The sequence below is a fragment of the Mesoplodon densirostris genome, chromosome 16 (assembly GCF_025265405.1).
Source record: "Mesoplodon densirostris isolate mMesDen1 chromosome 16, mMesDen1 primary haplotype, whole genome shotgun sequence".
Classification (NCBI taxonomy): Eukaryota; Metazoa; Chordata; class Mammalia; order Artiodactyla; family Ziphiidae; genus Mesoplodon; species Mesoplodon densirostris.
Genome location: NC_082676.1, coordinates 65,979,664 through 66,004,222, shown reverse-complemented (window position 1 = coordinate 66,004,222; position 24,559 = coordinate 65,979,664). Strand labels below are relative to the sequence as shown.

Genomic DNA, 24,559 nt, shown 5'->3' with positions numbered 1-24,559 from the left:
GTTGTCTGGGTACAATTCCTTTATTTCTCTTATTCAGATCCCCACACTTGGACCCCTGTGCCCCCCATGGAGGGCTCCCCTGCCAGGAAGGAAGAGGCCTTTCGAGGCCCCATCCCCTTGAAAGGGGCTAAAACCCAGGTGGAGTGCCCGCCAACCTACCACAAAGGCATCCACGGACCTCATCACAGAAGTGGGCTGGGGACGTGAGTCACTTTAGAATAAAAGTCCCGTGGGGCACTGGGGACACAGGATCCCAAATCTGGCACTGCCCAGCTTGGGAGGGGTGCATCCCTGCTCTGGGCTCGCCAGCTCATCCCAGAAACAACTTGCCCCCAACACTGGAAGCAGAGCTGCCCCAGAACATCACTCGGGGCTGGGGGTCCTCAGGGGCCCATGGGGCCCCCGTGTGCTGAGAAGACCCGTCTTCCCTGTGCCGTCCACACGGGTGCTGTGATAGAGGTGTGGCTGGACTTGGGGGTCCGGGCCCAAAGGAAGGTCTCAGCTTTCCCCTTTGGCCCAGACCCCGGCTCAGAGCCCGCTGCACCAAGTGGGTGTGGCTTGGGGTGCACAGGTGTCTGGGAGTGCGGCTTCAGGGTCTGCTCTCCAGGTGGTCCTGCTCCCCCGAGCCCTCGCCTTCATGTGTCCAGCTTGTGTTTCTACCCAGACCCCAAATCTAACGGCCGCAAACTGAGCTGAGGGCTGAGAGGGACAGGACCAGAGGCCTCTGCTGCAGCCTCGAGTCGCCCAGGCCTCCAGCTGGCGGTGCTTAGGGTGCACTGCTTCCAGGCAATGGGCCCGTCCTGGGGGCTGCAGTACTCGGACCCACAGGGCCCAGCCTGCCAGCTGTCACACGTGCACACACATGCAGATACATACGCACACTCGCGGTCTCTCAGAAAAAGAGCAGCAGTTCTACAAACTGACTCCTCGAAGTCAGGAAACAGGAGCTGGCGTGTGAAATCTTGGAGAGTGAAGAAATGAGGTCGGGGGGGAGGGGGGCACTGAGAACACGAAGAGATCACATGTGTCACACGCTGGCTGGGCTGTCCCCGAAGTCTGGAGGACGCTGGATCCGCCGCTGCCTGGGGAGCGAGGCAGGCACCCCGGGGGAGGTGCCAGGGCCAGGGCCTCACGTCTGGGCCAGAGAGAGCTCCTCTAGGCCCCCCTTCCCAAGCCGGTACCTGGCGAGGTCCTTCCTGGTTACCAGCCCGACCACCTGTGGGAGCAAAGCCAGGTCATGGGATCCAGTGGCCTCTGCCTCTGTGGATGCCCCTGTCCTGTGTGCAGAGGACAGCACAGTCTGGGGGAGCCCTGCGGGTGGGCAGGCAGGCTGGTAGGCAGCAGGCAGTGGGCTCCCCCCATCACCTGATTGCAGTTGTCCACCACCACCAGGTGCCTGAGGCCCAGGGCCCGAAACAGCTTGAACACCCGCGGGAGAGATGCCTCCTGCAATGTAGACGCAGCCTCAGCTCGCCCGCCGGCCCCTGCCCCACCCTGGGACAGGAGCAGGGCAGGACCTGCCACCCCCCTGCCACACCCCCACCTCAGCCAGCACATCCTGCTCTGTAGCCACCTCCACCCTCCTACACAGCTCGCCCCCCACCCCTGTCCGCAATGGCCAGTGAAGCCAGAACGCCGCCAGCGGTGGTGGCTGCACGAGGTTCTAGAAGTGGGGGTCAGGCCCCTTGCTCCCCACCGCCCCTGCGGCACCTGGGGCACCGTATAGGGGGAGGGGTTCATGAACTCGGAGAGGTCCATGGTGCACTCCCGCTCGTCCTGGGACACATGGATGGACTGGATGGGGGGGAAGCGCGGGTAGGCATCACGGAAGTCCTTCAGCCGCAGCCGGCGCCGTAGCAGGCCCATAAAAGAGCGTTCTATGAACACCTGCGGGCGGGGGGCAGGCAGTGGGTGGCAGCCCAGGGCCCTGCCCGGCATCTCCTGCCACCCCCGACAGCCTACCTTGTGCTTGAGCAGGACGATTAGCTGGGAGCGCAGGATTAAGCCCTGGAGCCGGGCTGGCTGCACAAGAAACAAAACACCCTTGTCTGCAGAGGACCTGGGACGTGGGACCTAGGGCCTGCCCTGCCGCCTGGGCCAGAGGGGCCAGGCAACAGCACCGGGATGCCTGGGGGCTCCAGCCAGGGTCCCCAGCGATGCTGGCTGCCTATAGGCACTGGCCCTGCTGCAGGCATTTCACCTGCACAGGCTCACGGATCCCCAAACGCCCAGGAGGGGAGGCAGGACCCCAATCACGAGGTGCCAAGAGACCACAGCATTTGTGGGGGCAAAAAGCAGACCATGGCCCAGATGTCGCTGCACCTTCCATCAGGACCTCCTGACAGGCACAGCTGCGACTCCTCAGCTAGGGGTGCAGCTTGGGGTGTGACCACAGGACACACAGGCGTATCAGTAACTACCCAAGCTGCGGGGACAGCGCTCACACGGACCTGTCTTCACAGCCGTGACCAGCGGAATTCTACCAGAAACCCCAGAGCAGGGTGTCCATGTTCATGGGAACCACGCCCCCCAACACGCCCCACTCGCCGGCACAGATGACGAGCCCGGCTTCCTGCAGCTGGGTGGTACCTGCGTGCCGTCGGCATCCTCCACCACAGGGAAGCCATTATGATTGGACGCCGTGCTGCTCAGCACATCCACAATGATGCCCACCTTCTCTCTCCTCCGCAGACAGGTGACTGGTGTGCTCATCACCTCCCTGTGGAAGAGACACGCTGTGATCCACCACGGGCCCGAGGGAGCTCCCGAACAGCTCAACACGCAGGAAGTAGCCAGACTCAGGAAACCTGGAGACGAGGTGGGCCAGGAGCCCAGACCCCCAGGTGTTGCCCCGGGGGAACCAGCCCTGCACCCACGTCCTGCTCCAGGATCCCCCACCAAGCCTCCCGGGGCGTCCAGCACCTGCCCCCCAGCCTGCGGGCCTGCCCCGGGGAGGGGTACCTGGCGGTGAGCGAATGTGAGGTGACTGGGGCTTCCCAGTGCAGGAAGGGCACACTCTGCAGCTGGATGTGCATGTCATACAGGCCCTGGGGAGAGGACGGGCATGGACATGCAAGAGGCTGCTTGCGGAGCAGCCTCCACAGGGCCCCCTCCCTTGCGGCGGCCGCAGACCGCCTGTCTTTCTCCCAGCCTCAGGCTCCGAGGCCAGGGGCACGGGGAGGGGCTGCAGAGCGAGGGCGAGCAAGGCAGGCGGCCTCTCCCACAGCCGCACCTCGATGAAGACATCCCCCACAATCTTGGCGGTCATCAGCACCAGCATGATGGGGAAGCCGTAGGTCACATTGCTGGTGGCCTCCATCATGATGACTGTCAAGCTCAGCGTCATCCTCACAATCCCACCTGCCAGGAGGCGGGGAGGGGAAGGGAGGGTTGGGGGGGCACGAGCCTCTGCAGGCTGCACCGCCAGCCCGTCCCGTGTTCCCTGTGCAGCTCCCACTCTGTCCATGCAACCCTGTGTACCGGACCCCCCAGAGAGCACCAGATGGGGACGGTGACCCTGCCCAGCCACACGCTGGGGGAGTGGCCCTTCTGACCTCCGGACGCCCATGCCGCAGCCAGCACTCACCCAGCTGGGCAGCTGCTCCCATCAGGGCGTACTTGCCGGGGTCTGCCCAGACCTGCAGGGAAGACAGAGTGGATGCTGGGGGAAAGTGGCAGCCAAACCCACCAAGATGCACTGACAGCACTGGGCGCAGGAGGAAATCCTACAGTTTACACAAAACACGGTCCGTGGCGGCATCACCTGAGTTTGTCAATACCCTAGCTGTGCCCTCTCAGGGGTGCACTGAATGAACTCTGCCACCTGCAGAACTCGGCAGCCTAAGACAGGAGGGTGTGCACTACGGCCGGGGCTGTGGGGGGGGGGCACCCCGCGTGTGTGCAGTGACCGGAGTCCGTGCACAAATGCCTGCGCCACACCAGGAGCCTAAAAAGAAGTGAAAATCAGACTCGTGCTACAACATGGATGAGCCCTGAAAATATGGTGCTCAATGACGAGGCCAGACACAGAAGGCCATGAAGCGTGATTTCATGAATCTACAACAATCAGAAGAGGCATATCCATGGAGGCAGAAAGCTGATTAGTGGCCACCAGGGGCTGGGGAAGGGGGACACAGATGTGACTGCTTAATGGGGACAGGTTTCTTTTTGGGGTGATGAGAACATCCTGGAACTAAGAAGCGATCACGGTTACACAGCTCTGCAAACAGGCTAAAGAGCCACCCAACCGTTCACTTCCAGAGGAGGGAGTTTATGGCAGGGGTCCCCAACCTCCGGGTCATGGACTGGACCGCACAGCAGGAGGTGGGCGGTGGGCAAGCGAGTGAAGCTTCATCTGCTGCTCCCCATTGCTCGCATTACTGCCTGAACCATCCCTCACCCCCATCCACAGAAACACTGTCTTCCACGAAACCAGTCCCTGGTGCCAAAAAAGGTTGGGGAGCACTGGTTTATGGTATGTGAGTCATGTATCAATCAAAAAAAAACAAAACTAAACTAAAAACCGTGTCTGGAAGGAAACCTGGGACACATGACCTGGACCCAGTGAGGGGAGGCTTGCTGTGCGTCTCTTACAGTTTTTTGTTTGTTTGTTTGTTTGTTTGCAGTATGCGGGCCTCTCACTGCTGTGGCCTCTCCTGTTGCGGAGCACAGGCTCTGGACGCGCAGGCTCAGCGGCCATGGCTCACGGGCCCAGCCGCTCCGCGGCATGTGGGATCCTCCCGGACCGGGGCACAAACCCGTGTCCCCTGCATCGGCAGGCGGACTCAACCACTGCGCCACCAGAGAAGCCCCTCTTACAGTTTTTTAAAGTCTTACTTGAACAACTAAGATGCAAATAGAAGACTCACAGAATAAAGACCAAGGAGCCCATGGAGGCAGGTGGGAGGAGGAAGCCAGGAGGCAGCTCCGGGGCCGAGGCCTGGACACCGCACTCCCAGGCCCCAACTCCTGCACCTGCCCCATCCTTCCACACCACGCTCTCTCCCAACACCCGTGCCCTCCCTGAAGGCCACACGCACGCACGACCCCTGCTCTGGCCCACGGTGGCCCTAGTGGGCACCGGGAACACCGCCCCTTCCTCCCAGCCCAGCCGGCCCCTAAGACCCCCACTCACCGCGGCCCCGGTGAGGTAGGACAGGGAGATGCCAAAGAGCCGGCCCCAGGCAGCTCCGATGAGCAGGGATGGGATGAAGACACCGGCCGACACCGTGAGCCCGTACGTCCAGCAGGCCAAGAAGAAGTAGACCAGGGTGAAGAGGCCGAGCGTCATGGGGTTGTAGGAGCCTGCAGACAGGGCGCTGGCCAGGGCCTGCCATGCAGACTCAACCCTGGGCAGAGCTGCCTGCCCAGCAGCCCGTCACAGCCTCCTGGTCACACCCAGACCCCCAGAGTCACCCCCTTCTCAGAGGCCAGGGTGCCGGGTCTTGGGGGCCTAGCACTCAGAGTGTGAGCACGGCAGCCCAGCGGGCAGGGCAGAGGGGAGCTGGGGCCACCAGGGCCCAGAGCTGCCAGCAGGACGGTGACCTGGGCCAAGGGAAGGTGGCTGCTGAGGTCTGCATGGAAAAGGGTGGCACTGAGACCACCAGGGGTCAGGGGAGGGTGCAGGAGGGAGGCCATGGCCGCCACGGCCACCACCTTGCACCAGATGACTCCAAAAGTGGGAAGACGTCACACAAACCCGGGAGCCAGCACCCCCAGGGGACCTGGAGACGCCTGTATGGCCCGCTCAGCATCTTTGGGGGCTCGGCCTCGCCCACGTTTAAAAGCCTTTCTGTTAAATTGCATGAACTCCTGCAGCACGCACACACACACACACACAAACACACGCATATGCAGATGTGAGAACCAGGGAGTTCCCAGAACTGGCGTGTCAGGAAACAACTAGAGCCACAGACAGACGGGCAAGCACGTCGCAGCAGCCACTCTGGATCTCGGGGGTGCGCCCCTCCTCCCCGCCTCCACCCATCGGAACCGAAAACAGGGGAAGTGGAAGCAGGTCTGTGCCCAGTCTGAGCCTGTTTGTTATTAAGAACGTGAAGCTGGGCAAGGCATCTCGCTGGTATACGAGTCACCAGGCTGTTTTCTGACTGAGAGTGACCTCTGCGAGCAGCGCCCAGAAGAAAAACTCATCCTGGGAGGTGAGACTGTCTTGAACAACAGGACGGCCTCCAGGGAGGGAAGGAGACATGTGGGGAGCCTGGCTGGGCCCCTCCCAAGCACTGGCCACCAGCCAACCCCAGCCTGCCAGCCCCCACGCTCCAGTGCACCCAGCCCTGCAGGGAGGCAGTGGGGGCTCGGCCAGAATCCATCAGCCAGGCCTGGGCCCAGTGTCTGTGGGCTGGCTGCAGACCAGGCCAGAGGGGACAGGCCCACATGGGGACCTGCGGCTGACAGCACAGAGTGCAGAGCATGGGCACACACCTGGGGGGTCGTGGAAAAGGCTGACCACGCTCTTCTCTGGGGTGTTGAAGAAGGCTGCAGCCATCGAATTATACTCGCCATCGGCACAGAAGAGCTGCAAAGTCAGGAAAGAGAACAGGCCAGTGGGACACAGTGTCCTGGCCTGGACAGCATCAGGCACCAAGCACACAACAGGAGGGGTCAGGCTGCTGTCTTGGAGGGGAGGCAGGACCCAAGAGCCAGACCCTGGCCCAGTGAGGGCTTCAGAAGCCATCCGGCCAGGCAGAGGCTGCATGGCGAGTCTGTCCCTGGGGCACGTGGGGATCCAAAGGCTCACATTTGGAGCACGCTCCCACAGTTCACTGGGCAGACTGTGGGCCCCTGCAGGCCTTGACCAGGGCAGGGGCTCCATGCAAAGCTGTGTGGGTCAACCTCACAGCCCCACCAGAGCCAGCCATGCACCCCAGACCCACATCTGTGACAGGCCTGTGAGTACACACTCCACACCCACCGGCAACCAGCAACTGCTTTCAGTTCTGGACGTTTCCCATAAACAGAAACCACACGACGTGTGGCCCTTGCTCTCTGGCTTCTTTCACTCAGCAGTGTTTGCCAGGTTCATCTGTGTGGGAGCACGTGTCAGAGCTCCAACCCTTCCTACAACTAAGGAAACCCACTGTGTGGACGGACCACGCCGTGTTCACCTGCTCGTCACTGACGGGCACAGGGGCTGCGGGGAGTTGTGCCGTGGTGAGCGTGTGCACGTGAGTTTCCGCCTGCAGGCCCACAACCCCACCTCCGCAGTCCCCTTGCAGAACCTGTCAGGCCGCTGCTCTGAGAGGACCGGGGTGAGACCCCAGGCCGATGTGGCACCCACCCATGTCTGGGAAGGCTCACCCTGCCCCTGCCCTGGCCGCCTACCTGGAGGGGATAGGACACGGAGCTCCCCTGCAGGGGCTGGCAATCCCGGGATGAATAAATCAGCACAAAGGCGACCGTGGCCGTGACGGCGGCCACCAGCATGGCCTCAATCACCTGAAGGCAGGGCCGGTGGATGTACCTGGAGCAAAGAGCCGGGGTGGACCGAGCTGTGGGATGGCTGGGGTGGCAGCCAGGGCAACCTGAGCCTGCAACTCGGGAGAGCCGTCCAGGATGCTGAGCTCACCTGATGACCAACCCGCCCTGGCTCCTGAACACTCTCAGGCTGCCTCCCGGATGCTCCCCAACTGCATTTTAAGTTGGTGCAAAAAGACAAGAAAGAAGAATGCCAAGACCCACCCCTAAGGCTTCAGAAAACCAGAGAGCTCCTATGATGGCTCTCCTAACAGCAGAGGACCTGTGTTGGACCAAACGTGCCCAGGTCAGGACGGCCCCGTACAAACCGCACTGACACTGACCTGAGAGGCCCAGAAGAGCATCAACCCAGGGCTGTGCCGGATCCATGGGCTGTGCCTTGCCTGCCAGGGGCCACCCTCCAGGCCCCACCCGTCCCCCTGCCAAGTGGGTCTGTCCCCTCACGTACAAACCACCGTAGAGGAGTGTGTTTGGCACGTGGCTTCCACATGGCCCCGTGGGCAAGAGCCCATGACCGGTCAGTTTTCAGATGCCCTGTGTGGCCACACCTCTCAACTCAGTCCCTGAACAGGTTTCTCACCTGATTCGAAACATCGTCAACCAGTAATTCAAGGCGTTGAACACAGCTCCGAGAATGCCACCTGGGACAAGGAAGGAGCTGCGTGTCCGGGACTCGGGAAGAGGAGCAGGCTGCCCAGGCAGCAAACGCCCGCTGGGTGGAGGGCTCACGTCCCACGGGCTTTCAAAGTAAGGAGTGTTGCCCAGGTCCGTCTGCTTCCCAAGGGGCTGTCATCAGCCAGAGTGCGGCTCCGGTCCTCCCAGGGTCGGGATCCCTCCCTGCTGCCCCGGGCAGTCCTTGGACAGCCAGCAGTGGTGGAGACCACGTGCTTCTCTGGCCCTCGAAGCCGGGTCAGGCCTGGAGCCCCGCAGGCCCTGTCCCCACTGGTCGGCGCTGTCCCACGCAGGGATGGCCCTTACCCACCACGCCCATGGCGATGAAGATGGGGATCTCGTGGATTGTGTACACCATCGTCTGTGCAGAGGGAGAAAGAGCAGACCTTCTGTGAGGAAAACTGCCACCAGCTCCTGCTCAGGCTCGGGACTGGACGTTTCACAGGACACACCTGTGCATGGGAACCCTGGCGCTTTCCCGCAGGGCGAGGAGGCCCCCAGAGAGAAACGCCGGGTGCTCAGGCAGACCGCCTGCCTTCTCACATGGTGGCTCCAGGGGGCGGCCTGAGCTTTTGCCAAAGGGTAAGTGAGGGGCCATGAGCAAGGGAGAGGATGCTGGTGACCTAGCCACCCAGGACCTCTGACGCATCCATGGGTGAGGACCAGCCCCTGAACGGCTCCCTGGGCTCAGCGATGGCAGCGCACAGCGCAGGCCGCCCCAGAAACGCTGCCTGCACCTCTTGGCCTCCAGAAACTGCTGCAGGAGCGCTGGCCACCAGTCTAGTGATGCTGCCTGGCAGTCTGCAGGCACCTGAGCCACCCCTGAAGTGCCCGCTGGCTGACAGGCACCACAACCTGCGCGGCTGGGTCACGTGCACCCTCCTGGAGCACCTCCAGCCCCCGGTGCTCACAAACAAGGGCCCTATCCCACAGCTAACAGCTAGACCTTTCCAGAAGCCCAGCTCTCAGGCTGAACCTTGAGTAAACAACGTGGGCCCTGCTCATAGAAAGAACCAGAGAAAAAAGGGGACGATGCAGTGGGTTACCTCAGTGTCAAATCTTCCAAAATTGATGAGACCGGGGCTGGACAGATCCCACACGTTTCCATGGTAAATGCTTAAGACGAAATTCAGGGTGAAGGTGGAAATCATGGAAGCAAAGAACTGCAGGCAGAAAGAGACGAGTGCTGTCAGAGCCGTGGTGATGAGTTGCAGCAGTGTGTACAGCAGCTGAGCCCAGGGCCGGAGGGTGGGGAGGAGCTGCAGCAAAAGGACTGTCTCCCCTCCTGTCACCTGGGTGGCGCCTAGACCCTCCGAAGGCTAAGGGAAGGTGGCCCGGAGCCCCACTGGCTCGGCCAGGGTAAGAACGTGTGCGGGGCCTGGGGTCCCGATGAGGACGGAGGAGAACCAGGCCGACGGCTCAGGGACCCACCAGCTGGACGGGAAGCTCAGGTGCAGACCCCACAGTGTGGGCCGAGAGCCACGCGTCCACCCAGCCACGGAGGCCCAGTGCCAGGGCTGCCCGACCTCGGGAAGGTGGCCATCCCAGGCACTTACGATTCTCCATGTCAGGAACTGATTCCAGAAGGATGCACCCTCCTCCAAGCTGAACAGGACCCCACCTGGAACAGCCAGTGGCCCAGCCCTGAAGTGCCCGCCCAACCACAGACAGATCCTCACCCACTGCCACCCATGCCCCCAGACCCCAGGACACCGAGCCCACAACAGAGGCAGCCATCGGGGCCTCTTGAGAAGCCCACCCCACACCCTCACCAGGCACTGAGTCCATAAACCCCAAAACCACCCCTCTCACAGCAGGGAGAGCCTGGCTCCCCCTACATGGGCCGTCACCGAGCTCTCAGACCAGGCAGGGCCGCCCTCCTCACCCACAGGGGCCCCAAACGCAGCAGACACTCCAGCCGCAGCTCCTGCTGAGACAAAGTCCCGCTTTTCTGTGTCTCTGCGGAAGTACTCGAAGATCTGAACCAAGACAGACGGAGAGAGGGTCTCAGCCAGTGCCTCCAAGGGCACTTCTCTCAGAAAGGGAGGAGGTGGGCCCAAAAGTGAGGGGGGAGGGGAGGGAGGAACCGGGGAGGCCTCTGGACAAGCCACTCATCAACTATGGGGCTCACAACCCACAGGACTGAAGAGTCGGGTCTCGGGCAGCTTGCCTGCCCACCAACATCCAGAGAAAATAACCCATTCACAGCAATATTTAAACGCTGAGGTTTGTGCAAGAAGGACCAGAACTGAGCACCGGCAACCCACACACGACCTTCCCGACCTCTCTAGGCCACGCATTCCTGTGAGCTTACAGATACAGGTCATTTACTTGCAGAAACGCACACTCACCCAGAGCACCAAGGCAACAGGATGCCCCCATGGACAGGATGCTAGGGACCCTCAGAGGTGAAGGGAAGGAGGCTGCAGGGGAGGCAGGGGCCCGGCCCTGGGGGTATGGACATGGGCGCAGGGAAGACCTACCTTGAAATCACGCTTCAGTGACGTGGACCTCCCCTGGGAGACCCCAGCAGCAATCACGGAGCCCGAATGGATCATTGGTCCCTCCTGGAAGGCACAGACAGCTGTGTTCAGATGGGCGCGGCTCTGGGGGGACACACCGGCCCCAGGCCCCGCGGGTGCAGAGGGACTCAGGCAGGGGCAGCTGCACTCTGTTACCTTCCCCACGGCCAGTCCCCCAACCACGGACAGGATCACACCGGACACTTTGATCACCAGGGTCTGGAACACAAAGGAAATTGCACTAAGTCTGATTAAAGGTCACACGTGGTCCAAGAACCTGAGCGACAAACTGCACATGGGAAGGGACCTAATCATGTGAGCCCTCGGCAGGCATGAGCACCAAAGAGGGGGCCAGCACCCACGGCGGGCATCCTGGGGGAGGGGGAGCTAGCAGCTGATGCTCTCCTGACGGCCATCTCTTCAGCCCTTCTGTCCCACGTGGTCACATACACACACAAGACACGCAAACAGCAGCTGTCGCTCCATCCTCAGGCTCCGGCTCCAAGCTCCTGCACCCACACCTACCTCGGGCCCTGCCCTCCTGCTGCAGGGCACGGAGCACAGGCACCCCACCTCCTGTCTGCTCCCCAGAGTACCTCCTCCCCAGACAGAGCAGGAGAGATGCCGCCAGCAAACCCCAGACCAAGGCACGCCAGCTACACACCCTGAAATGATCATGGGAGGAAACATGACCTCCCAACCCCCTTGAAATCAGTGTGTTAGCCAGAAGATCATGCACAATGAGATTAAGAAAAATTCTGAAAAAAGGAAAAAACCCACCACTCAACACAGCTACTCTCATTCTGAAATACTAACCACCGTATGGAACTTAAAATGTCTATGTGGTTGCAATCGTGACAGATGTACCTTCAAGTATTTCTGCGTCATTCAGAACGTACGACAGTTTTACCATTTTCCAAAGAAAATTCACATAAAACCTGCCAGCACACCCACACGCAAGCTCGTCAGCAGCAAACAGCATGGGTCTGGGCGAGTTTTGGAGGTGGAGGTAGACAAATGACACGCTTCTCACCCAGCAAGGAAGCCCCTTGGGCTAAGCCCTGAGCTCCCGGCGGGGCCGCCTCGCGTCTCACCTTGAGCCGGACCACGTGGGGGATCTTCACCCCGTTGAGGAAGCACTTGATCTGGGGGATCCCGCTGCCAGCAGCGACCGGCTGGAAGGAGGGGCGCCAGCACTGAGTCTGCAGGCCGAGTGAGCCGCCACTGCCGCCGCCGCCGCCACCAGGCCCAGGAAGACGCGCCACGCGGTGCCCAGGCCGCCCAGGGTAGGGGCTTCTCGCCTCTCCCCACTGATACACAGAGCAACCACGGAGGGGAGGAAACGCCTCGGGCATGGGAGGGCTCAGTGTCCCCGAGGCAGGCGGGGGTGCCCAGGATGATGGGAGGCCCACATCACACACCCGCTGAGGGGCCAGCACCGTCGCACCCTCTGGGGGACACTGCACTGCACCTCAGACAGAAGCTCCTGGACGCTGCCCCTTCTTCCTTCCAACGCCCCGAGGGAAAAGCAAAGGGCACAGGAAGGAAGGGTGCCCCAGGAGCGTCTAACCCCTCGGGTGGGTCCCTCCACCTGGACCCCTGGGCTGGGCGCTGCCTCTGCTCCCTGCTACGTGAAGTGGGCGAGGGGCTGTACGGGTGGATGGGCACAGCTGCCAGGGCCAGGGTTGGAAGGCCCAGGTGCGCTTTGTTTTGGCTGAACCACCTGATGCCTAGCAAGGACTCCACTGCAGTCTAGCCAGTGAGTCTCACCGACAGAGGCGGCGGGGGGGCGGGGAGCGGTGGAGGGGCCCACCTACCTCTATGAAGGCGACGATCACAGAGCCCAGGAGCACAAAGGCCACATTGAGTGAGGCCCACAGCAGGAGGGAGAAGGACAGCCCACCCCGCGCTGTGAACTTGTCAATGTCTGGGCTCGTCAAGGACCACGCGGGGTGGTGTCACCCAGGCGCCACTCCCCAGTGGGCTGCACTCTGGAACCTGGAGCACTTACTGGGCGTCTCAGGGTCACCACATAGCCTGACCCCCAGGCATGCAGCCCCCACCCAGTCACGTCCCCTGGCTGATGGCATAACACGGGTGGGGGCTCCCCCTGTGGACCCGCTGGCTCCGGGCAACCACAGACAAAGGATACTGTCTTTGACGACCCTGTATTTGAGGCCGGCCAGCTTCTCCACCACGATGTCGATGAAGCAGGCCACGAGGCCCGTGAGGATCCCTATCATGGCACAGATGACCCAGCGCTTGATCTCCACGGTCCGGAAGGCCTGCGGCAGCGGGCAGAAAGGGGGGAGCTGTCACAGGAGGGTGGGGAGGCGGGACTCCCGTCGTGGCTTGCTCTGGTGACTGTCACCACGCACAGGGCTGCCCTCAGGACCCTGAGTCCCAGGAAGAGCAACCCCACCAACATCTCAGAGGTCGTGGAGCACTGGTGGGACGGAACTCCCCAACCCAGTCATAACTGGATGCTGATGCTCCAGCCGCCACAGTCGACACCCCTAAGAACAGCTTCCTCAGTGGTAATGATGTGACACCCGCATGGGTCTCCGCGCCGGGCAGCGGCCAGCGCTCACTCCGGGACACCAGCTGGAGCCAAGAGGGGAGGGGGGTGGTGGGGACACCGTGGCCATGAGGCCCAGCTGCCCGCCAGACTCACTGTGTGATTGATGCGCCGCTCCTCCTCCAGGAACAGCTGGTTCTCGCTGTTGTCATAGTCTAAGCTCTGTGGACCGGGCAGCAGACACACTAGTAACTGACCCCAGCTCGCAGGCTCAGGTCGGCCACCGTGGGAGAGGGCATGGAGCAGGGGGGCCCACCTCATACTTGAGGGACAGAAGCTTCTCGTTGTGCGGGATCTCCTTGGGGAAGGGGTGAAGGGGGTCCGTGTCCTGCGGGAGGAAGAGGCAGAGCTTGACAACCCAGCATATGTAAGAATGAAGCAGAATGAGGAAGGGGCTATGTTCACTCATCCCGCAGGGCAGGGACTCTCCTGAGCCCAAAGCTAGACGAGCACAAGGCAGGAACTGGCAGACACAGACCCTCCACAGGACACCAGCAGGCCAGGTCCCACACCACCACGGCCAGGCGGGTTTATCCCAGGAACACAAGGTGGGTTGACCCCCAAAAAGCAATTAGTGTGGTGGGTTGACCCCCAAAAAGCAATTAGTGTAAGATGTCTGTGGTCCACGTCCAGGTTCTGGCACCGGCCTCTGACCCACCCCCCTTGGCATCTCTGGGTGACGAGTGTGTCTGGGCTGGGGCTGGAAGACCATGACGGGATGAACGGGCTGGAGACGCAAGCAGCTCATCTCCAACAGCCAGGGATTTAATCAGTCCTGCCTGTGTAATGGAGCCTCCACAAAACCCCAAATGGAGGGGTTCAGGGAGGTGCTGGGAGGGTGGCTCCCGGGGAGGGCGTGGGGGCTCTGCACCCCTTCCCACACCTTCCCGGGGCATCTCTCCCATCTGGCTGTTCCCGAGTCATGTCCTTTATGATAAACCAGCAACATAAGCAAAGTGTTCCCTGAGTTCTGCAAGCCATTCTGGCAAGTTACGGAACCCGAGGAGGGGGCGTGGGAACCCCGATTTACAGCTGGTCAGTCAGAAGCACAGGTGACAGCCTGGACTTGTCACTGGCATCTGAGGTCGGGGGGTCTCGTGGGACTGAGCCCTCAGCCTGTGGGTCTGCATGGATGCCGGGCAGTTAGGGTCAGAACAAACTGACCTGCAGGACACTCAGGAGGTGTCTGGACAATCAGAGGGTGAGTCGGTATGAAAGTAAAAACAGTTTGATACTGTTCCAATAGAATAAAGAACCAAGTCCACATGAAATGAACACCTCCATAGTCACAAAAAGCATCTGACAAAACTCAACCCTTCGGGATAAAAACACTCAATAAACCAGGAATAAAGGGAACTTCCTCAACCTGATCAAGACACCTATAAAAACCCACAGGTAACATCATGCTCAGTGGTGAAAGACTGAAGCTCTTCCTCTGAGATCAGGAACAAGACGAGGATGCCTGCTCTGGCATTTCTATTCAGCACTGTCCTGGAGGTTCTACCAGCAGGGCAATTAGGCAAGAGAGAGAAGTAAAAGGCATCCAGATTAGAAAGGAAGTGAAACTCTTCTTTGCAGATGACATGGTCTTATGTGTAGAAAATCCCCAAAAGTACACGAAAAACAATTAGTATTAATAACACATTTAGTAAGATTGAAGGATATAAGATCAGTATACAAAATCAAATGTATTTCTATGCACTTGCAATGAACGACTCAAAATGAAATTGAGAAAACAACTCTATTTACAATAGCATAAAAAGTAAGATACAGAAAATAAACTTATTCCTAAAATACGTTTAACAAAAGAAGTGTAAGACTTGTACGCCAAGAACTGCAACACATTGTTGAAAAAAACTGAAGATGTTAATAAATGGAAAGCTATACTGTGGCTCGGGACATTTGATGTTAAGAGTCAATGCCACCTCTAAATTCCAGCTGGCATTTCTGAAGAAACTGACAAGCTGAGCCTAAATCCCACATGGAGATACGCAAGGGATCTCGAAAGGCCAAAACCTCCTTGAGAAAGAAAAACGATGTGGGATGATTCAAACTTCCTACTTTTGAAACTTACTACAAAGCTAGTCATTAGCAGAGTGTGGCCCGGGTGCAAGGACAGACAGAGAGCCCAGAAACAAATCCGTAATGCAGACCCAATGCAGCCAAAAAAAAAAAAAAACACCCCACAAAAACGGACCTTCAACAATGGTGCTGAGACAATTCAACAGGGAAAGAGTAGTTTTCTCAAGAAATGGTGCTGGGAAAACTGAGCATCCATATGCAAAAGAATGAATCTGGACCCTTATCTTATACCATGTACAAAATTAGTGAAAAACAGATCAAAGATGGGGCTTCCCTGGTGGCGCAGTGGTTGAGAGTCCGCCTGCCGATGCAGGGGACATGGGTTCGTACCCCGGTCCAGGAAAATCCCACATGCCGTGGAGCAGCTGGGCCCGTGAGCCATGGCCACTGAGCCTGCGCGTCCGGAGCCTGTGCTCCGCAACGGGAGGGGCCACAACAGCGAGAGGCCCGTGTACTGCAAAAAAAAAAAAAAAAAAAATCGAAGATCTAAACTATAGAACTCTTATAAGACGAGCAAATCTTTGTAACCTTGGCTTAGGTGATCGTTTCTTAGACATGACACCCAAAGCACAAGCAACAGAAAACAGATCAAATGGACTTCATCAAAATTAAAAGCTTTTGTGCTTCCAAGGACACTGGCAGAAAGTGAGGAGACCACCTATGGACCAAGCGGAAGTTTTTGCAAATCCTGTAACTGATGAGCAACTTGTGTTTAAAGTATATGAAGACCTCTTACAGCTTCATTATAAGAACACAACCTGATTAAGAAACATGCACGAGGTCTGAACAGAGTTCCTCCAGAAGACACGAAGGACACACGGTACCAGCAGCCTCAGAGAAATGCAAGTCGGAACCATGAGCCACCTCCAAGGAGGAAGTCAAGTGCAAGTCTGGGGGAGGGGGTTTCGGGAAATGCTCCCCTGGCAGCTGGACAGTTCGACCCCAGCACAGGGGCAGGAGAAGTGGACATCACCCGTGTCCAAGGGCCCACCACCCCGAGACGCCCTCCTGCAGGCCCCACACCTACCCACGGCACCTGCCCCCCAGCCCGCACACAGCAGCTAGCTCAATGGTCCTGGCCTGACATGTACTCCCCAACCTCTGCTCATCGGGCAGCCTCAGGGGACAGGGCCCCGCAGAGCAGCCTTCCCTGGTCGCCCAGGCTCTGCGGACCCCACTGTCTGCATGTCACTCTGTCCCCATGCTCTGTACAGAACCGCCACTGTCTGCCATCCTCTTGTTCAGGTTTTCCGTCTGCCCTCTTCTAGGCTGTGGCTCCACAAGAGCAGGCCTGACTTTCCCAGGAAGGGGCCTGGCATGAGCAGGAGCTCCAAAAATGGGAAAGGATGACCACTCACAGGGTCCAGAAGCTCATCATCCAGTTCCACGTTGCTCATCTGTCCGATCCGGAAAAATGGTGAATGGGGCGACTAGAAGCAGAAGAGAAATCACAGGCCGCTTAGCTATGGGGCCGGGCTGCACTGTGCACTACTCCATCGCCTGGCCCTGCCTGTGGAGCACAGAGCCACACCTGCCGTGTGGGAGACTCCAGCAGGACCAGCGCTGGACCCCAGGCCCGTCCCCATGACCCACAGCCTGTCACTGAGGAGCCCAACCTCCAGATGGGAAGCCCCACCCTCCCCTGTTCTACAGTGTCTTCCTGGCCACCCTCCTTCCCTGGCCTGGAAAACCCTGGCGATTGAGGGCCCCTCCTCCAGGAGCCTTTCTATCCCCCCACCTCCAAGCCCCATCATGACACTGAGTGGCTACCAGGTGGGGACCCGTCACAGGCCTCCAGGCAGGCCCCCCAGATATGGGCCCCTTTCTGGCGCAGGACCTTTCTGAAGCGGGGCTGCACTCCTGGGCACAGGGGCAGGTTAACCACAGAGGACGGACACCCTGGCACGTGACTGCCCACACCCACTGCCAGGCATGGTGGAGGCCAGGACTAGGGAACAAAACACAGACTGCTCACAGATGCATTTCAGGGAAACAAGTCACGCTGCAGGACACAAACACTGTGTGGAACATACGGCATGAAAACACGACCCGGTTCTCCTCTGAAACACAGCCGGGCGCCCTGCCCTGCCTCTCCTCTGGCAGAAACCACGAAGCAGTACAGGAACAAGGACCACAGAGCCCACCATGCCAGAGCCCTGAGCACACAGTGACTCCAGCAGAGAAAGTTTAATTCAGCAGCACTAGCCCTACTGCTACTGGTGGTTACTGGGGGGTAGGGGGACGAGGGGGCTTTAGGGACACTGGTGACTCCACTGGGGGATGTCGAGCCTCCTGGGGCTGCTGTGCCCAATCACACAGCCTAGGCGTCTGAAAAACAAGAAACGTGTTCTCTCCAAGCTCTGGAGCCACAAGTCCAAACTTGAGGTGTCAACAGGGAGGGCCCCCTCTCAGGGTCATGGGGAGGATCTTCCAGCCTCTGATGGATGCTGGCAATCCTTAGTGTTCATTCCCTGGCTTGTGGCCACATCACTCCAATCTCTGCTCCGCTGCCACCGGCCTCGTGTGTGCATGTATACATACACGCGCGTCTCTCCTCTCCTGTGAGGACACCAGCCTGACCACATCGTAACTTGACCACAGCTGCAAAGGTCTCAGACACGGGTTCCAGGTTAGAGGTGGAGACATTCCGGGGAGCACTGCGCACCCCACGACAGGTGGTAACTTGTCAGGTGCGTTCACTAGACCATCATCCTGCTCCACCATGTGACTTCACTTTTCTCTATGTATATACGGCAAACGTCGGTACAATGGGTGGGTGAGGAGAGAAGCATAGCTGTTTTCTTTCTTAAAAACAATCGACAATGCCCCCAAACTGCTGAATCTGATGAGAAAGGCAGGGCGGGCCCCCCAGCTCCAAGCATGGGCAGGAGTGCCTGGCCCGCTGGCCCAGAAAGGATCCCAGTTCCAGAGTGAACTCAACCCAGGAGGGGGCCCGGAGCTGCAGCCTCTGCTCCCCATGCATACACAAGTCATCAGGAAAGGTGTGCCGGTCGCCAGCCCATCCACAGCAACACGGAACAGGGACGTCTCCACGGAGAAGACGGCGTGCAAAGACAGGCAGAACTGAAAGTCAGACTGTGAAAGCAGAAGACCCATCTGCCGTCCAACCCAACAGACGGAGGCCATAGACCAGGTGGTCTGGCCATTTGTATCTCACTCTTCACTGATGGACTGCACCCTGTGATCACTCCCACCGCACCAAGTCAGCCCCTGCAGAGCAGCGCCTCTGCCACCTAAACAGTCCCCGAGGCTCAGGCTGCGACCTCGCACATGGCTGGGGGAGAGGGGGGCAGAACAGTCCACATGGCACGGACTCACTCGCTCAGGTGACAACGGGTCCTCAGTACCCGGCCGGGAGGACACCAGGTGAGCACACATCTGCACCGGACAGCTCCATTCTGGACCTGGAAATACGCTCCAGGATATGTGGAGATGGCGCCCCCACTACAGCTCCCAGGCACACCCTCTCCCACCTCCAGCACCTTCCTGGTCTCATCATCTCTTTTCTGAACTTTATGGGCATCTCTTAGGAAATATCTTTTGTGAGGAAAAAAGCCATTTATTGGAAGTTCAGTGATTCATCTGTTGTGTCTGTTCCTTTCTCTTTTCTTAAATGCAAGTTAATTACTAGTAGTTCCTCAAACTATTGATACACACAACAGCCTGGATGAAATCTCCATGCTTTTGAAAGAACTGAAAGATTTCAGACCATGTGGTTCCAGAGACCTGATGTGCTCGAAAGGTCAGACCTGGAGGGAAGACAGATTTGGGGGGGAGGGGGTGACTGTAAGAGGCAGGACAAGGGCACTGATGGACGTGCTCACACACATCCACACGTGTGACAATGGCAGGGTGCTACTCACACACATTGTGCCAACATCAATGCCGGCTTTGGCACGCTACTACCGTGAGGTAAGACGGAACCACCTTGGGAAACTGGAGGAAGGCACACAGGCCCTCTCTGTACTGTCTTCTCAACTTCCTGTAAATCTACAATTACTTAAAAATTTAAATGCAAATGATACTACATCAAAGTGAAGAACTTCTGTGTATCAAAGGAAACAATGAACAGAGTGAAAAGGAACTAGCCCTACAGAATGGGAGAAAATTACAGATCATGTAACCGATAAGGGTTAATATCCAGAATACGTAAAGAACCCCTACAACCCAATAACAACAAACAAGCGGATTAACAAAACAGGCCAAAGACTTGGGACATGAAGATCAAAACCACAATGAGATACCACCTCACAGCTGTGAGGATGGCCAGGGTTAAAAAACAGAATAACGGGCTTCCCTGGTGGCGCAGTGGTTGAGAGTCCGCCTGCCGATGCAGGGGACACGGGTTCGTGCCCCGATCCCGGAAGATCCCACATGCCGCGGAGCGGCTGGGCCCGCGAGCCATGGCCGCGGAGCCTGTGTGTCCGGAGCCTGTGCTCCGCAACGGGAGAGGCCACAGCAGTAAGAGGCCCGCGTACAGCAAAAAAAAAAAAAAAAAAAAACAGAATAACAAGCGCTGGTGAAGATGTGCAGCAACAGGAACCCTTGTGCACAGTTGCTGGGAGTGTTATATGGAGCAGCTGCTGTGGAAAACAGTATGGCGGTTCCTCAAAAAATTAAAAATAGAATTACCTTATGATCCAGCAATTCCACCTCTGGGTATCTACCCAAATGAACTGAAAGCAGGGTCTCAAAGAGGTGTTTGTACACCCACGTGCATAGCAGCATTTTTACAGTAGCCAAGGGGTGGAAGGAGCCCAAATGCCCATCGACAGATGAATGTATAAACCTAAGGTGGTCCATCCACACAATGGAATATTATTCAGCCTTAAAAACACGGAAATCCTGTCACATGCTACAGCATGGATGAACCTGGAGGACGTTGTACTAACAGAAAGAAGCCAGTCACAAAAAAACAAATACCCTATGATACCACTGCTATGAGACGTCAAATTCATAGAGACAGAAAGCAGAATGGCCTTTGCCAAGGGCTGGGGGAGGGGTGGGGAGTCAGTGTTTACTGGGACAGAGGTTCAGTTTGGGAGGATGAGAAAGTTCTGGAGGTGCTGGGGTGACGGCGGCACGACACTGTGGATGGACCTTATGCTGCTAGACTGTACACTTAAACATGGTTAGGATGATAAATTGTGTTATGTGCTTTTACCATCATTAAAACAAAGTTCACAGACAATTTAAAGGCTGCCTGCCGCCCACTCTGCCACTTTGCATTTTAACCGCCCCTCCCAGCCCAATGTCCCCCAGCACTGAGGGCACAGGGCCTCCGTAGCCAGGGGCTTACAGTCAGAAAAACCATGCTGCCCATAAACAAAAGTCAGTGTAAACCGTGAGAAAGGCTTTGAGGGCGATGACAGAGCCTGAGGGAGAAGCCTGCCCAGTTCGGGGTTGGGGAGGCGCATTAGGCTGAGACCTGATGAATGATGTGCAGAGGGGGCCAGATGGGAACAGCCCCGCCGCTGCACCTCGCTTTCTGAGTGCTGCAGCCTCTGCCCGGGAGGCCTCCCAGGACCCTCTGACGAGGCTGGGCCCACCCTGGTCCTCAGCTCTCTGCACTGTCCGGTGGTACCCACATCCTCTCCTGCCCCCCCAGGCTCTGAGCTCCTCACACTAGACCTGGGCAGGTACCACTAAAGGCCTGAGGGAGCCCTCAGAGGAGGGTCAGCTGAGGGGGCGGGCCTGGACTCTGCAAAGCGGGGGAGGAGGGGGGGAGGAGGAGGAGGGGGGGGAGGAGGATAGTACAGGATGCTGAGGCAGGGGGACTTCCTGGAAGTGCTGCCCTGGGGCTGGGAGCCAGCTACGAGAAAGACGGGGTGCTCCCTTACATTGAGCAGAGCTCAAGGGGCCGGCGGGGATGGTGATGACCTGTCCCTGCAGCTTGCCTGCACATGACCCCCTCCCGGCCCCCCATACTCCGACCGTAGCCCGTGGCTCCAGGTCACCAGGGCAGAACACTCCAGTTCCCAGAGGAGTAAGATCCCCAAAACTGATTCTAAACACTAACCTGAGGGTCCTACCCCTCAGGCTGCCTCAGGCGGAGCTTCCCAAAGCTGAGGTCCCTGGAAAGGACCCGCATTTACAAACACTGCAAATACCCACCCCCACACCCGGAGCCTCTGTTTCTGGCTCAGATTTCCCTCTGTAAGTTTTCAAAACACACTGCTTCCTGCTGCCCACATGACCATGACTTGCTGGCTGACCTCACCCTCTCCTCGCCCCAGGGGTGGACAGGCAGCAACTTGCTGGATGACCCACCCTCACCCCACACTCAGGCACGACTGGCCAAGGGCCAGAGAGAGGGCAGAGCAACCCTGAATGGCCTGGTTCCAGCCAGATGGAGGCTGAGCTCAGGCCGGCCCCCAGCCCACCTTGCCCGGGGCTGCCCAGAGCAGCCACCTCATGGTGCCTGGCAGGTTCCCATGCCAGGTGCAAGAACACCAGCCTCCAACTCTGGACGCCCTGCAACAAACCATGAAGGACCAGGAGGTGGCAAGACAAGCTCTCCTGTCCAGCTCACCAGAACATTCTCATAGAGCGGTTGTTGGCCTGGGCTGTCACTTTAGTTCAAACGACCCTGGTCTGAGAGCAGCTTACAAGCCTCTGGTCCAGAGCCAATGCTCCCGCAAGAAAGCCAGCCTCGAGGAGTTCAGTCAGCTGCAGGGGAGTCGCCCCAGGAACAGCAACTCAGAGATGATCATTTCCAAGCTGCCGTTTTTAATACCTCTGAGAGTAACTAGCGTTTACCACCTTGTGACAAGCGGTGCTCGGGGCTGGAAGCATATTAGCTTTCCTGCTGGTGAGGAGCCTGAGGCACAGGAGGCCGCAGCACTTGCCTCTGCTGGTCCAGAGCAGAGTTCCTAGCACCAATGCCTCCAGTGCCTCCCCACCCCATCCACGCAATGCAGTCTCAGGATCCTTCAAGGCTGGACTCTCCAGCTCCTGAAAGATTCTCCCACAAGATAAAGCTAAATTCGAAGCCCGCAGCTGTCCCCTACATGTCGACCCCGGTTCCTTCCCCAGTCTCCACTCCCCACTCCGACTTACTTCCCAAATGCTCACTCCCTTTATCTTTCCCCTCTGTCCACCCTCCTGAGGATCATGCACTCTTCCAAGACTGGACCCAGTGTGACCTCTCCTGCCCTTGGGGTCCCTCAGGCATTCCTCACAGAGCACTGGGCCTGGTTTTCCAGGAGCCTGGAGCCAGGAAGAAGGAAGCTGCATCATGCACCTCTGTGTCCCAGGCAAACTGCATGCAGCCGGGCACACGACAGGCACACAATAAATTATGTTTTCAATTGTTTAAGAGCAGCTAGTCACTTGTTATTAAATGCAAATGAACAAACAAAAAAGCTCGCAAAGGTTCTTTTAAGGGAATGAGTTTTAAGGGAAGAGATCAACAGGTTATTTAAAAAAAAAGCGAACTCCTGTGTCTATGCATAAAGAAAAGTGGGAAACTCTTGAGCATATTCAGTACCGAAATAAACCCCAATTCAACCTCGAAGCTTCCAATCTCTCTATCTGTCACCCTTAAAGCCAAGCCAGGTTCATACTTCTGGTTTGTAAACTTCAGATTACCTTCTTTTAAAGAGTAAAAAAGAAACAAATGTTCTGAGAAGAAAACAACAAAGCATCCATATCCCCACCACTGCAAATTCGCCCCTTTCATGTCACTTCTCATGCAGACACAGAAAGCACTTCAACAGAAGATCCCGCTCAAGGAACACTTTGACCTTCATTGTCTGATGCATTTCTGGGGGCTGGGGAAATCTAGATAAGTTCTAGAGAAACAGCCTGATGCTTGAGTCCTTCCTCATTAAACACCACACAAGTGTTTAATGGACAGATCTAGGATAAGAGGAGAAAAACGAAAAAACAATCACAAAACCGAGTAAGGCCAAGCAATCAACAAAAGAAGTTCATTAACTCAAAATTAACACACACGGAAATTCACTTAAGGACACAAACTTCTGTGCTGACCTGCAAAGCACATTTCAACCACTGTGCTTCAATTTCAATGAACTGCTAAGGGAAACTGAACGCACATACTTGTCATTCCTAAGGTCGCCCTGAAGGTCTGTCCCGCTCCCTGTAAAGATGGAGTCCCCCAGATATTCCCACTGCAAAAGCAAACTCTGAAACCTAAGCTCTTAAAATCTCTTGGGGTTCAAAAGCAGTAAAAATAGTTGCTCGTGTATACAGTGTCCCCCCCCCGCAAAAAAGGAAAAGGTTACCTAAACGGAAGACCATCTGCCTTCCCTTTAAATCCACTAAGGAATAAACTGTGAGGAGATAAATTAGCTTCATGCTGCCGGGACTCGACAGCGGCGTGCGACTGGGCTCTCCCACGCTCCTTAACACCGAGGATAATGGGCCGGCTCCTCGACCCCGAGAGTCACCGGGCCGAGCGCCTCCCAGGACTCCAGAACGCCGGGGCCCAGGTTCCGAGCTCGCCCTGCCGTTTACCAAGCGGGACCCGGGGCGCGTTCCCGCCTCTGCCACTAGGACTGCCCGAGCACGGACTCGCCGCGTCCCCGCGGGCCCGGCTCCCGGTGACCGGCGACCGCGGCGCGGACCCGACCGGGCTCGCCTCTCCCTGGGCTCACCGCGCGGACGGCCGCGGGCCCGGCCCCGTTCAGCAGCGGCGTGTCCTCCCCGGCCGGCGCCCCGGCCCGCGCCACCCTCCGCAGCAGCGGCGCCGCCTCATCGTCGTCCACGTCGCGTCCGGACCACGACACCTTTTTGGAGACGTTGGCCATGTCCCACCGCAGAGGACCGGCCAGGCAGCGCCGTGGCCGTGTTTGTTCTCGTGACCCGCGCCGCGGCCACGTGACCCGGACGACCGTCACGTGGCCCAGACGGCACCCGCGTGACCCGGCGGCGGCCGCGGGGGCGCGCGCGGCCTTCTGGGAGTTGTAGTCCCGCCGCCTGGTGGACCCGCCTGTCAGGACCGATCACCACGTAGCGAACGGTTGTGCTGAGGACACAACATATCCCTGTGGCCTTCCTGCGGAAAACGCTCCACTGATCCCATCCCAGGGGGGAAATGCAGATGAACCCAAATTGAGGGACACCTGCTAAACAGCTAGCCAGCTCTTCCCGTAGTGTCAGCGTCATGAAAGACCAAGAAAGGCCGAGTGACTGCCTTGGATGGAAGATTAAAGAGATGGGCAACTGA

The 24,559-nt window shown here is 58.2% G+C and overlaps 1 protein-coding gene across 3 annotated transcripts; it reads right to left on the bottom strand.

Moving 5' to 3' along the window:
* Positions 1–9: 9 nt before the first annotated feature.
* On the bottom strand, positions 10–24,196 carry CLCN7 (chloride voltage-gated channel 7). Of its 3 annotated transcripts, XM_060079401.1 has the most exons (25): positions 23,988–24,196; positions 16,707–16,778; positions 13,523–13,594; positions 13,363–13,428; positions 12,841–12,973; positions 12,506–12,615; positions 11,783–11,863; positions 10,845–10,907; positions 10,650–10,733; positions 10,052–10,145; positions 9,723–9,787; positions 9,213–9,329; positions 8,473–8,527; positions 8,075–8,135; positions 7,342–7,480; positions 6,442–6,535; positions 5,135–5,304; positions 3,587–3,638; positions 3,233–3,360; positions 2,962–3,047; positions 2,590–2,719; positions 1,963–2,022; positions 1,711–1,887; positions 1,366–1,446; positions 10–1,216 (listed from the first exon to the last, which is right to left on the bottom strand). In XM_060079401.1, exons 1-25 carry the CDS (start codon positions 24,138–24,140, stop codon positions 1,130–1,132), a joined length of 2,430 nt encoding a protein of 809 aa, XP_059935384.1. In that variant the 5' UTR covers positions 24,141–24,196; the 3' UTR covers positions 10–1,129. The 3 variants fall into 3 exon arrangements, with proteins under 3 accessions (XP_059935384.1, XP_059935386.1, XP_059935385.1); XM_060079403.1 differs by lacking the exon at positions 1,711–1,887; XM_060079402.1 differs by lacking the exon at positions 16,707–16,778.
* Positions 24,197–24,559: the final 363 nt, after the last annotated feature.

Bases quoted from the DNA above. Each gene is read 5' to 3' on its own strand.
- CLCN7 (XM_060079401.1), bottom strand. From the start codon at position 24,140: ATGGCCAACGTCTCCAAAAAGGTGTCGTGGTCCGGACGCGACGTGGAC. The intron at 12,974-13,362 runs GTGAGTCTGGCG...CCGCTGCCGCAG, and splicing joins AGCGGCGCATCAATCACACA to GCCTTCCGGACCGTGGAGAT. The intron at 3,048-3,232 runs GTGCGGCTGTGG...TCCTCTCCCCAG, and splicing joins TGGGGGATGTCTTCATCGAG to GGCCTGTATGACATGCACAT.